Source organism: Castor canadensis, chromosome 17, assembly GCF_047511655.1.
Source record: "Castor canadensis chromosome 17, mCasCan1.hap1v2, whole genome shotgun sequence".
In the NCBI taxonomy this organism is placed as follows: Eukaryota; Metazoa; Chordata; class Mammalia; order Rodentia; family Castoridae; genus Castor; species Castor canadensis.
Window position 1 is genome coordinate 23,203,552 of NC_133402.1, and position 12,902 is coordinate 23,216,453.

Below are 12,902 nucleotides of genomic sequence, written 5' to 3' on the forward strand. Positions count from 1 at the left end.
TAGGGAAAACACCAATTCACTCACCTGGAGCCCATTTCAGGAAACTCTGGTTTTGTGCCTGATCCACAGAAGCAGCTGGCAGAAGCACCAAGGCAAGAAGAACAGATGCCACATCTTTTCCCAAATCCAGGTGGACCCAATGGTGAGAGGGTGGGGTCAGGTCCCATTTGCTGCTATAATAGCACAGAGCAGCCCATCCCCTACCCAGGTTGATTGGTGATGCTTTCTGCCATGGTGTGTAGGCACAGAGGAGATTCTGGGGGTCCCCCAAGCTGCTTTAATGCAGGTTGGAGGTGAGTAATTCTGGGAGCAGGGGTGAGGGGATGCAATAACCTTAAGTTTGTTCTTCCTTAACTTTCTCTCCTGTCCTCTTCCAGCACTTACGGGTCACTTTCTCTCTTCTTCGCCCTTGTGACTTCTGTGAAGTCAGTAAGTCTTCCTCAGTTGGTGAATCCTGCCTTCCCAGGTATGCCTTTTGGTTGAGGCAAGTCTCCTTAGCAGATTGCAAGTAGAGTGCCTGCCTGTCCAGGCAAGCAATCAACTCACACTCCTCCTTACTAAGACAAGTCACTAGATCTTTCTTTTTTGTGTGTGTGGTACTGGGACTTGAACTCAGGGCCTTCACCTTGAGCCATCCCACTAGTCTTATTTTTGTGAAAGATTTTTCGAGATAGTCTCTCAGAACTATTGGCCTGGGCTGGCTTTGAATAGCGATCTTCCTGATCTTTGCCTCCTGAGTAGTTAAGATTTCAGGTGTGAGCCACTGGCACCTGGCAAGTCACTAGATCTTTCTAATACTTAAGAACTTGCTATGTCAGCTAAATAAGAGGGTTTGAAAGCACACCTGAATTTCCAATTTTTCAATGCCCCAAGTTTCATGGTACCCACAGAATAACAAGCAATACCATTGAGCATCCATCTCGAGGACCAGTAGTCTGCAACTACAAACTCTTGCTTAAAGCATCAACATAACTGGCAAAGTCAGAGCTCTTCCACTTGAAAGTTTTATTCCAAGACTTTGCTCTAAGCCAGAGGCTGCAGAAAAGCAGATCTCTTAAAAAAAAAAGTGTACCTTGGAGCCAGACACTGGTGGTTCACACCTGCAATCCTAGTGCAAATGGTTCGTGAGACCCTATCTAGAAAGTACCTAACACAAAAACAGGGCTGGAGGAGTGGTTCAAGCAGTAGAGCACATGCCTAGCAAGTGTGAGACTCCAGGCCACTACAAAAATAATATACCTTGGGGCTTTAAAAAACAAAACCAAAAGTAAAACTCCTGGAAAACCTGTAGTCCGACAGCTAAACTAACAAAGTTCTGACCTAACTTCTACAGACTTGTTAACTATAATCCAGACTATCCTTACCGCTTCAGAAAGCCCTGGGTATTTGACACTGCCTTGATACAGTTCTTGGTATATTGTGTTGTTACTTGTCTGTCTTCCTTATTTGTGAACTTCCTGGAGTTATGGGATAATACTCACAAATCTAACAAACTTGATACTTATTGGAAAGGAAGGGTAGGAATTGTGCCTTCTGCAGCTTGAAGGATCCCAAATGCTTCCTTGTTCTTCAGGTACTGTCACTTGCAATGAAAATGGAGTAACAGTGGAGTTTCCAAGCAGTGCTGGCATGGAGAAATGGCATGCATCTGTGGTAGGTAAGTAATATATACTATCTCATCTTGGTGCTAGTCAGTAGAAAGCTCTTGATTCAGGGCCAGCCCTATTTGTCTGGGTGCACAGATAACCCAGACCTTGGAGCAGCAGGCATTTAATTCCTGATGTTGTGCAAGTTCCCTTGCATGATGCCACCAGAGTGGAAACGGGTCTTTCCTAGGAAAGCATCTTAGATCTTCTGGGGAACTTGTGGTTATAAGACACAGCCTCTCAGAGCTTGAGTCATATCATCACCAAGCTTTGTCAAGCGAACTGCTTGAAGTGCCTTAGAAATGGATGGGAGGTCTTGGCTCTGTTCCTTCAGCAGGCTGTCACTGGAATGCACTTTTAGCCATCCCCTGTCTAAACTGCTGTGGCTTCTGTAGATTCCGTTGGTGTTGAAATGCTGAACTGCACTTATGTCCTGGACTCAGAAAAGCCCACCCTGAATGCCCCATATGAGTTCTGTACGGAGAGAGTGGTAAGCACCTGCTTTTGAGGAGTTATTTGGGGAGTAATAACTTACTGGTAGGACATCTTGTAGCTAAGGATTTGGTCTTTGGAGTACAGGAGTGGCTCTCAACCAGAGTGGCATATTTTGTTTTGCTTTTAAGCTGCCCAGAGGACACTTGACAATATCTGGAGACCTCTCTGGTTATTACAAACCGAGGTGTTGGGGGAGCTACTGGTATCCAGCGGGCACAAGTCAAGGATGTTGCCAGATAGCCTACCGTGACCAGGGAAGTCCCATGTAACAGATCATGCCTGCACCAACAGTGCTTGAGCCCTGGCTCTTCTACTTTACAGTGTGATCTCAAGCAAGTTGCCTAACCTTTCTAAGCTTTTCACTCACTGTAAAGTGAGGATAATGGTAACTAAGTGAGGGTAGGGTAACTAAAGAGTAATGATACTACACAGATGAAGACTTGGCATATAACCCAGATAAAGCAAACACTCAAGCATGAGCTATTTTTATCTGTGACCCCCATGTGAGTTGGCTATTTTGGTGCTAGCAAATGGAGAACCTTTAGCCTACAAACAGGTGTTAGAAAGCCAACAGTAGCTAAGCAATCAGGGTTTCTCTGTTGCCAAGTAACAGTATTGCCCAATCAGAATTGTTAAAGGGTAATACAAAAAACCTGTAACAAAAGTTCTCAAGCTTCAGTATGCAAAGAATCACCTGGGGGAACTTAGAATGTATGCATTTAATCTCAGTGAATGTAAGCTTTGGGTGAGTTCTGGGAATCTGCCTGTTTAACAGGCTATATCTGATCCTGATGCAAGTAGTCTACTATCTAAGCTCAGGTACATTCATAGTAAGTCATCTGGTTCACTGAGACCCTCTGTGATTGCCCAATGAAATAATTGCATGCCCTGTGTGAAAATTTCTAGTGAACAAACTTTCCCCTTCTAAAACAGGCCTTTCCAACTTCAAAGTGCTTAGAGTTGCATTCCCTTAGGCAAAGGGTCTGTTAACTACAACCCATAGATAACTAAAACTACCCCATGGCCTTTTTTGTAATCTCAAACTAAGAATGGTTTTTAAAGAGAACTCTTAGAAATGCTATGGATTATATGTGGCCCACAGAGGCTAAAGCAGTTACTATCTAACAATTAACAGAAAAAGGTTGGTCAACCCCTGCTTTAGACTGAGTTCCCTAAGGACAAAGGCAACATCAAAGATGGCTCCACCCAGCATAATGGCTGCTTCTTGGGTACTCAGTGGGCATATTTGAATAACCAGGGTAGATGACCCATAACCAGCCCCTTTTAGCCAAGACCATGACACTGAGATTTGAGGTAAATGTCAGAGAAACAACTCCAATCCCTGATGCCTTAACTGTTCCATCAACATATGAATCTTTACTAGGATGTCTCAAAAGGGCTAGCTGTAGCATCTCCTGCATAGGAATGAGGTACCATCCAGAACTTGTATTACTAACCTCAATGGTTTTGCTACTCCTCTGGGTCAGATGGTGTTGTGGAAGTGCCTCTCCCACTGGGAAATCAGCACTAACTCTGTTCTTGCTATACTGTTTGCACACAGCCTGGTGGTCACCAGATGAACATCAGAGTCAAGGATGACAGTGCCACTGTAACACAGAGGGATGCCATGTACCAACTCTTCTGCCCAGCTATGCAAATAGAAGAGGTCCATGAGCTTTCAGAATCCACAGACTGCACGAAAGACTTCATGGCTGTAAGTGAAGTAGACTGACTGCTTCTCATATGGCTACAGCTGGGAAAATAATGGTGTTCCAAACAGAGCTGGGCTTAGAAACTGGGTGGGGTTTCAAATACTATATTGATTGTATTAGCTATGTGAACATGGTGAAATTTCTTAGCCACACTGTGTAAGGAAATATAGGCCCCAAAAGTGACCACATGGAGAAGAGTGATCTGGCCAAGAGATTCTTTATTGCCGGGTGGGAGAGGAAGAGAGCAGAGAGAGAAACGGGAAGGGCAAGGGCTTAAATACCCCTCAGTGGGACTCAGCATGATCTGATTGGTTAGGATCTTATGGTTCATGCTGATTGGAGGTTGGGGCACAAGGAGGATTCAAGCTAAACTTGAGGCAGGACCGTGACCCTGGAAAACAGAAGCTTAAGGGTGCAGTAAGAACTGAAACCTATCGGCACCAATATTGCCAACACACTGAGGTTTTGTTGAAGTCTAAAGGAACAATACTACTACTGAGTATACACAGTACTTAGCATATTTTGCCTTGTAATAGTTTTAAGTGGTATCTGCAAACACATGAATAGCTTGACAAACTGAATATCATATTCCTGGCCTTATGCTAGATGCTAAGATACAGTAAATGAGTAAAATATCCCAGTCACACTTTGAAGTTTATATTATAAAATGGCTGACATTGACAATGGACAAACCCTGTACTTCACCATAACAATGGTGGAACTGCATAACTGTGGACTTGATTTCCATTGGTATCTTAAGCAGTTTAAGAACCCAGTGTCTCTACTTACAGCTGGAAAGTAACTTAAGAGGTGAAGTTGCATCTAAATGTGACTGGGATACATGATGGGCCCTGTGATTCTTCAACCCCCACTCCACCTCCTTATCGCTCTAATAATCAGGATTCTCTGTGTAAGAACAACATAGCAACTACTCTAGGTGTCTATAGTGGTGGGCAAAATCAAAACTTCATGTCATGATTCTTGTTTTCCTTCCAGTTTTCCTTTCCACAGATTATCTCTGGCTTGGCTGATGATCAGGTATGAAAGTTTTCTAAATTACAAGATTTGTTAACACTTCTCTAAAATTGACATTAACTTTAATCTGATAAGACATTAAATAGTCTCATGGTTATATTATAGTATCATGGTTAAGTGAGCACCAGTCTTAATGGTTTTTGACTTTAGGGAAACCATTCAGGAATGGGATGGATCATTGAAGTTGGTGATGGTTCAAGAACCCACATTCTGACCCTGAAGGAAGCCCTAAGACAAGGGTTTAGTCTCCTGACTGACAGCCAAAAGATGACCCTCCACGTGCCGTTCAATGCCAGTGGAATAACTCACTATGCGGTAGGTATAAAAATCTTTTATAGTGCCACCAAGGAAAAGGCCAGTATTTCTAAATCTAAGCAAGATTTCAACCATGTCTTCAAACTAACTGGCAGTACAACCCATTCAAGTTCTTTAAGGCCAAATGTTTGATTGGGTATTAAGGACTGTAATAGTGAACAAAATAGACATGATCTTTCCTCAATCTGTTCTTTCCCTGTCTCAGACCTAAAATATGTAGTATAATATAGAACAAAGGTACTCTCAAAAGTATATGAATGAAGGTGTTCTGTCTGGGTTACATTGTCCTGTAGTTTCTAGGTAAACAGTGAGATACTAAATTAATATGAAGTAGTCATTGGCTACATAATAAAGTTAAGGTCTACAATGGACCACATAAGACAATGGTTCCATCAGATTGTAATGGAGCTGAAAATTTTCTTCCCTGGTTATGACATACCCATAGTAACATCACAGAGCAACGGATTACTCATGTGTTTATGGTAATACTTGACTTAACCTACTGCACTGCCAGTTATAAAAGCATAGCACATCAGGTACATAGGTGGTATACAGTAGTCCATACCACCCAGGTTTGTGTAAATACACTGATCGCACAATGACGAACCTGTCTAATGAGGCATTACTTAGACCATAACTTAAGTGATACATGAATGTCCTTGGGACAGGCCCTGGAACATAAATACTCAAGAATTAGCCACTTGGACAAGAACAGTCCTATCTCACATTGAGCATAATCGGATTGCAGTACTCCTATAAAAACTCTTACTGTTGATATTATAAGATATTAATGGAATAAGGCTGTTTCTTCATATCTGCCTAGAAATGATAAGCTACAGGTCTTCCCCGTAGACAACACTGATTTTTTTCAGACATTACAGAAGATAAGATTAGGACGAGAATGCCCTAAACAAAATGCCTTAACTATTAGACAAACCACCTGCATCCACTTGTGCCAAAAACGGTGCCCAAAACTTGAATATATGCTTAGAGATATAAGTAAACCTGTGTCTTCAAAACTCCTGTCCCTTCAGCAAGGTAAAAGTCATCTCTACATGGTGCTCCTGAAGATTTCATTTGTATCTCCTGGGCAGAAGATCACCTTCTTATCACAAGCTATCTGTGTGTCAGGTAAGGGTCCCAAAAAGTACAACTTCAGCAGTGGAAAGTTCCTTCCAGGGCCTTACTCTGCTGGTAATGGGCATTCTGTCAATCATTCCTTCCAGATCCTTCTGTGGCTTGTAATGCCACACACATGACACTTACCTTACCAGACTTTCCGGGGAAGCTACGATCTGTGAGCATTGAAAATAGGAACATCCCCCTGAGCCAACTGTATGATAGTGGGATCAACAGAGAAGCAAATGGTTTGAGACTGCATTTCAACAAAGCTCTTTTGAAAACAAAAGTATGTTTTGTTCTTGACTCTTGAACTCCATGAAAGTCTGATATATTCTCCTGTGGGCAATCCTGATAAAGCTGACTTCCCCATAAATTAATTACCAGTGTAATGGGCTTAAACTTTAAGGCCTCCCTTGATTGCTTTATCCAAATGAATTTTTAAAGTTCCAACTCCAAGTGTCCTTAATCTCTGCAGTGGATGTCTTTCCAAGTATTGCTCTGTTCACTTGAAAGTACAAATCACTTGTCAAACATCTAATGATGAGCCTCTGTTATGCTCTAAGAACAGGACAGCTTGACCAAAACAAAAGAAAAGGTCTCATACTGGCCTCATTGAGGCCAGTCTTGGTGTGATTGCTAGGGACACCAGAGTAACATCAGAGTGTTCTACAGTAGTGATTTATAACATCTGTAGACTCCTCTTGACTCCTACTTGGCTTGGCAGATATTCCACTGTTCTTTGGAATTTGACCTGTTAATTCAAGCTTTAGTGCCTAGGAGTACAAAGAACATGCAGTGCTGGGTACTTGAAGGCATGAGGTTAAAGCAATAAACTTCCTGTCTGGGGAAGCAATAAGGTCTCTTGTCTTTTCTTAAAGAGAAACCAGATAAGTCTGGAAAGTGCCCTGCAAGTATCCAGTGGACTTCCTTCCTGTTTCCTGTGACTGCTCTTGGGCCCCAGACAGGTTGGGTCCAATTGACATTCTTCTCTCATTTCAGTTCTCTGAAAAGTGCCTATTCTATCAATTCTACTTATCTTCACTTAAGCTGACCTTTGACTTTCAACTGGATACGGTGTCCATGGTCATTGATCCTGAGTGTGAGTGTGAGTCACCAGTCTCTATAGGTAAAACATTTTATTAAAATCATTATGTACTAAGTTTTTCCCCCTTCTCTTGGTTTCTTTTGTTCTTGTAGGAAAATGTATAGGGGGGTTCAGATTCTGAAGCTTGCTTGTGGCTTAGAGACTAAAGACTTCTCAGATCAGAAACCTCAGTCTAACTGCTAGGACATGGGCCCAAGTATAACGTTTCTAAAACCTATCATGTTTAAATCACCTGGGTATATTGTCTTAGAGATCTGAGCCCACCATCTAGGTATGAATGCCTCAAACTTCTCATTAGGGCATCAGAAAAGTTTAAAAGACTTTCCTCAAACTCCTAAAACTTGCCCAAAATGAGTGTCAAATGGCTGCTTCCTTTAGTTCCACACTGCTTTTGCATTTGTGCTTCTGTTTACTCTGCTGCATGAAGTCAAACCAAGTAAGAAAAACTAGCTCATCCCTCAGTGTCTCTTCAAACCGCCCAGGGTTTGAATACAGCTTGAATATTTCCTATCAAAATGCTTGGTCAAACATTTCAGATTTGTTTTTAAATCTTGTAATATTTGCACAGACCTTACCAGCTGAGCAGCTCTAATCCAAAATGTAAATGTCATGTCATCACTTGATTTGTACTTAAAAAGGGATATGACGACACTAGGCACTACACGTAAAGCCACTTCAGGTTTCATCCTTAAGTCACTTTAACCCCTCATCAGGGTTTACTCAGTGGACTCTTACCCTCTATGGTCCTTCTTCCCATGACCCTGGTCTGTCCTTCTACAGATTATATACAGCAGCTTAACTGTTACTCATGCTGCTTACCATGGTATTTTTCCCAAACAGACTTAAAACAAATTCTAGTGTCTCCTGCCAAGTTATGATTGTTGGCAGATATCAGGAGGTGGCCACCTTAGTTTCTCTAAACCTTCGCTGCTGGTCTAGTTACAGATGAGCTCTGTACCCATGATGGGTTTATGGACTTTGAGGTCTACAGTCACCAAACAAAACCAGCTCTCAACTTGGATACCCTCAGGGTGGGAAACTCATCCTGCCAGCCAGTGTTTAAGGCTCCGTTTCAGGGACTGGTGCAGTTTCACATACCCCTGAATGGATGTGGAACAAAACGTAAGGTAAGTGCTGCCAGATAGTAAGAGGTTAAGACTTATCTTTTGAAGCAACTACTTGTTAACCTACTCCTAATATTTTTTTAAGTTTGAAGATGATAAAGTCACTTATGAAAATGAAATACACGCTCTCTGGAAAAATCTTCCACCAAGCAAAATATCCAGAGATAGTGAATTCAGGTGTGGTACAGTTGCTACTTGATTACTTTTTTAAGCTGTAGTTCAAATTTGTTATAGAATTCTCTATCATCCCGCACATATTCTTACAGAATGACAGTGAAGTGCTACTACAATAGGGACAACCTGCTACTAAATGCCAATGTCCTAAGTCTTCCTCCTCCAGTGGTTTCCATGAAGCCAGGTCCACTTGTGTTGATCCTGCAAACCTACCCAGGTGAGATGTTGCAACTTAGGTTATTTGGTTAAACACTCTTGGGACTTCTCCCTCAACCTTTGTAATGCTTAAGTATGTTTTAACCATCACCTGAAGAGGTCTACATTCAATTTCAGATAATGCCTATCAACAACCTTATGAGAAGGATGAGTACCCTATAGTGAGATACCTCCGCCAACCAATTTACATGGAAGTAAGAGTCCTAAACAGGAATGACCCCAACATCAAGCTGGCCTTGGATGACTGCTGGGCAACGCCTGCTATGGACCCAGCCTCTCTCCCTCAGTGGCATATTGTCGTGGATGGGTAGGTACCCTACATACAGTTGGGCTGTTCAGCTAGTCCATCAGAACTTCTCAGTGATAAGACAGTAAACCTTGGGCTTGATCACAAAAGCCCTAAGTTGTTTATCAGTCCTTGATCTAATTGAATGACTCATGCTGCTTTCCTATTCCCATGGAATCTTAAGAAATAAAATATTCCAGGAGAATCTGGCTCAAATACTACGTCCTTATCAAGAGATAAAGCAGAGTTCCAGTCCCTATCCACTTCCTGAACACCTTCCACATACCAGTGCTATGTATTTCATGTAAATCCTCTAAGCCTCATTACCCTATAAAGAAGACATTAAGACATCTTTCATAAAAAAATCCAAACTTGCTACTAAATAGGCCAAAGTAATATTAGTAAATAGTGGAGATGGGGTTAAAATTCCAATTGACTCTAGAAACTGAGCATTCCATGTCATGGGGTTGAAACTATATACACACTTGTTCATAGGTGTTCTCTCAGCTCTGCCTGTGGTGTCCTATTCAGGAATCTGTGCCTATATAGAATTGTACCTAAGCTTTCTTGGCACTGTAAGACTCTATTGCTAAGCTCCTGACTTCAGGTACACTCCTACCTGAAGATTACAATATAGTTAGCTCATTCTCATAGCTCATCCTTTCACCTCACTGAAGACTTGTTCAATTATACTGACTCTCCTTATCCCTTACCCTGGTCTAACTCTTCATACCTTGGTACTTCACAATATACTATATTCTTTATAGCATCTCCTTCTTGCTAGCATATAAAACATAGTGGCAGGTGTTCTCTACTTCTTTTGCCAGGATATACTGCCTGAGATGCATTCATACTATATATCAGCCAGGTCTTCTGAAGTGATACACATAAAACTTTTTGATGGATTTAGTTGGCAAACAAAAATACCAGTCTTAATAGAAATATACAAGTATTATGAACAAGACTTCATGAGTATCATAAAAAATAGAATTAAATCAAAGGTACTAGGAGAAGGGAGACATAGTTTTAATCTTGGAGCTGTCACATGTGATTTGGGCAAACTTCATGTGAGAATGTTACTGATGTGTTCCTCTGGTTCTATGCCTGATGCCTAGCTGTGAATATAACCTGGACAACTACCAAACTACCTTCCATCCAGTTGACTCCTCCATGACCCATCCTGACCACTATCAGAGGTTTGATGTGAAGACCTTCGCCTTTGTGCCAGAAGCTCAGGGGTTCTCTAGCCTGGTAAGTGATCAGGAAGTCACCTGGGCCAGGTTAAAGATGGGTACATTGCTTCTTCCTGACTTTTCTCTCTCCAGGTCTACTTCCACTGCAGTGCCTTAATCTGCAATCAACTTTCTCCTGACTCCCCTCTGTGTTCTGTGACTTGCCCTTCATCAACTAGGCACAGACGAGGTAAAAACAAAACAAAACAAACAACCCCTCAAATCCCTCTTGAGTTTTTCTTATAGAAAGCATTCATCTTCCAGAATTGAAGATTTTTAAGGGCAGATAACTTGTTCTTCACTTGGTCCCAAGAGATACCTTAGCCTAGTCTTCCTTTACCTATGTGGTGAGTCTGAGATGGGAAGGTTCTTACTACATCTGTAGACATGTTCTTTGAGAATCTATCCCATTTTTACAGGAAGGGCTATGACCACTCCTGCACAAGCACACAGAATTTGCATGAAGGAGCAGGATACTCCATGGAGCATCTACTTCTAAGGATTACATCACCATACTTCTAGAACACCATTCTGGAGGTCAAACACAGCTTTGCTTATCTGTCTTCCAGCCACAGGAGCCACAGAAGAGGACAAAAGGACAGTAAGCCTCCCAGGACCCATTCTCCTATTATCAGATGGCTCTTCATACAGAGGTACAGATGGTAGAGACTGGGGGTACTTCCCAGACTCAGGTTCTTAGATTTTCATGGCAAAAGTTTAATGCTCATGACAAACCTAAATCCTGAGGCTAAACCCTGTTGGCAAATGTCCCAAAGCATTTCACAAGGCTTTATGTCTTGAGGTGTGGGGGGCTTAACATGTAATACTTCAACTTTTAAACATGACCTTTAGATTTGATTGTCTGCTTCCTTTGCAGATGTCAAGGATTCCAAAGGGCATGGGATTGCTGGAGATGTTGCTTCTAAAACAGTGGCTGCTGTGGCTGCCTTAGTGGGCTTGGTGGTAACTCTAGCTTTTGTCTCTTACCTGCGTAAGAAAAGAACCATGAGGTGAATCACTAACTGGACTTAAATAAAGAATTCTTGTTCAAGTAAACTTCTTGCCTTCTACCTTAAAATTAGATACAGAAGAATTAGTATCTAATTCAGTACTAAAGGTACTGAAGGATTGCTCTCAATCATTCTTTAGAGTGGATATAGTACCTAGCCACAAGCCTCTGGGCAGGCTGTCCCTCCCTCTGTCCCTCCCTCTCCTCACCACCCTCCCCAAATGAAACCAGGAAGCAGAGGACAGGGTTGGGGGGTTTCACAATTCCCTGTAGGCGCATATTTCCCAATGACCTACGGATCTTCCATTAGGTCCCACCTCCTAAAGGTCCATAGTACCTCCTAACACTTCTACTCTGGGGCCCAGGACTTCAGTACATGTACCTTTGGGGGACACTCATTCAAAACCTAATACCACCCTTCATAAATGAGCAAAGTTTCCCTTTTTGAGGCAGGTGTTCCTAAGAAAAGGATCTATATCCTGCTTCAAAGTATTAATTCAGATGAGTCTTAAGAAGTAGACAAATTCCTCATAATTCCAAAAGATTTAGTCACATTTCCCACATACTTCCAATGTAATTATAGACTTACATCCCCTTTTGGGAGGGGGAAAGGAATAGTATAAGGTTCCATCTACCTTAGGTGTAATTGTAACATTCCTAGTATGAAGATTAAGTGAACCTGGAGGGCTATTTTTTCACTACCTACACTCATTCCTTGCCTCCTGTTGAAGTACTCTCTGGGTGTGCCCTATCTTCTAGGCTGCACTTACATCCTCAATGTCTGCTTAACATGAGTGCAGACTCTCTTCAAAATATCTAATAGAAATAAGCTCACTTGTATTCTCCAACTAGCATAAACTGCCTCTAAACTAGAGGTCCTCTATAAGGATAAAAAGATTTTAAATCTATACATAGAGGTAACAAATGAAAAATATTTAGTGTTTAGACTTTTAGCTCTCAACTATGACCAAACTCCTGGGGTTTAAAAAATCTTACCTTGTCATCTTGTGATACACAGACCTCTAAATTTAAATTGACTACTTTGACTCTTCAACATACTCTTAGACTCCATCACTGTGCAAAATGAGAAAACAAAGGAGGAAAGACTTTAATTTGTCTTACTGTTTCTAAGATTTCAGCCCATGATTGCTTGGTTCTGTGCATTTGGGCATAACATGGCAGTGGGAGCATGTGGTGGAAGGAAGCTCTTCACCTTGGCAGAGAGTAAGGAAGGAACCAGGTATAGCTTCGAAGTTATACTCCCGGCAACCTACTTCCTTCAATTAGTCCCCACTTCCTAAGGCTTCCACCACCTCCCAAAATAGAGCCACCTACTGGGGACTCATACAGCCTATGAGACATTTCACATTCAAAGCATAACACTTCTCTTTCTAAGTGCTTCTGTTAGATTTATTTGTGGGTGAAACTCAA

General features: G+C 41.8%; 1 protein-coding gene across 1 annotated transcript; it reads left to right on the forward strand.

The window, feature by feature from the left end:
* The first annotated feature begins 221 nt into the window (after positions 1 to 221).
* On the forward strand, positions 222 to 11,517 carry Zp2 (zona pellucida glycoprotein 2). Its single transcript, XM_074059796.1, has 18 exons — positions 222 to 293; positions 378 to 466; positions 1,574 to 1,657; positions 2,042 to 2,136; positions 3,703 to 3,855; positions 4,850 to 4,891; positions 5,039 to 5,203; positions 6,238 to 6,334; positions 6,430 to 6,611; positions 7,325 to 7,451; positions 8,370 to 8,557; positions 8,640 to 8,731; positions 8,821 to 8,945; positions 9,062 to 9,251; positions 10,346 to 10,481; positions 10,556 to 10,652; positions 11,032 to 11,115; positions 11,340 to 11,517. The coding sequence occupies exons 1-18, from the start codon at positions 232 to 234 to the stop codon at positions 11,474 to 11,476; spliced, it is 2,145 nt and encodes a 714-aa protein (XP_073915897.1). The 5' UTR covers positions 222 to 231; the 3' UTR covers positions 11,477 to 11,517.
* Positions 11,518 to 12,902: the final 1,385 nt, after the last annotated feature.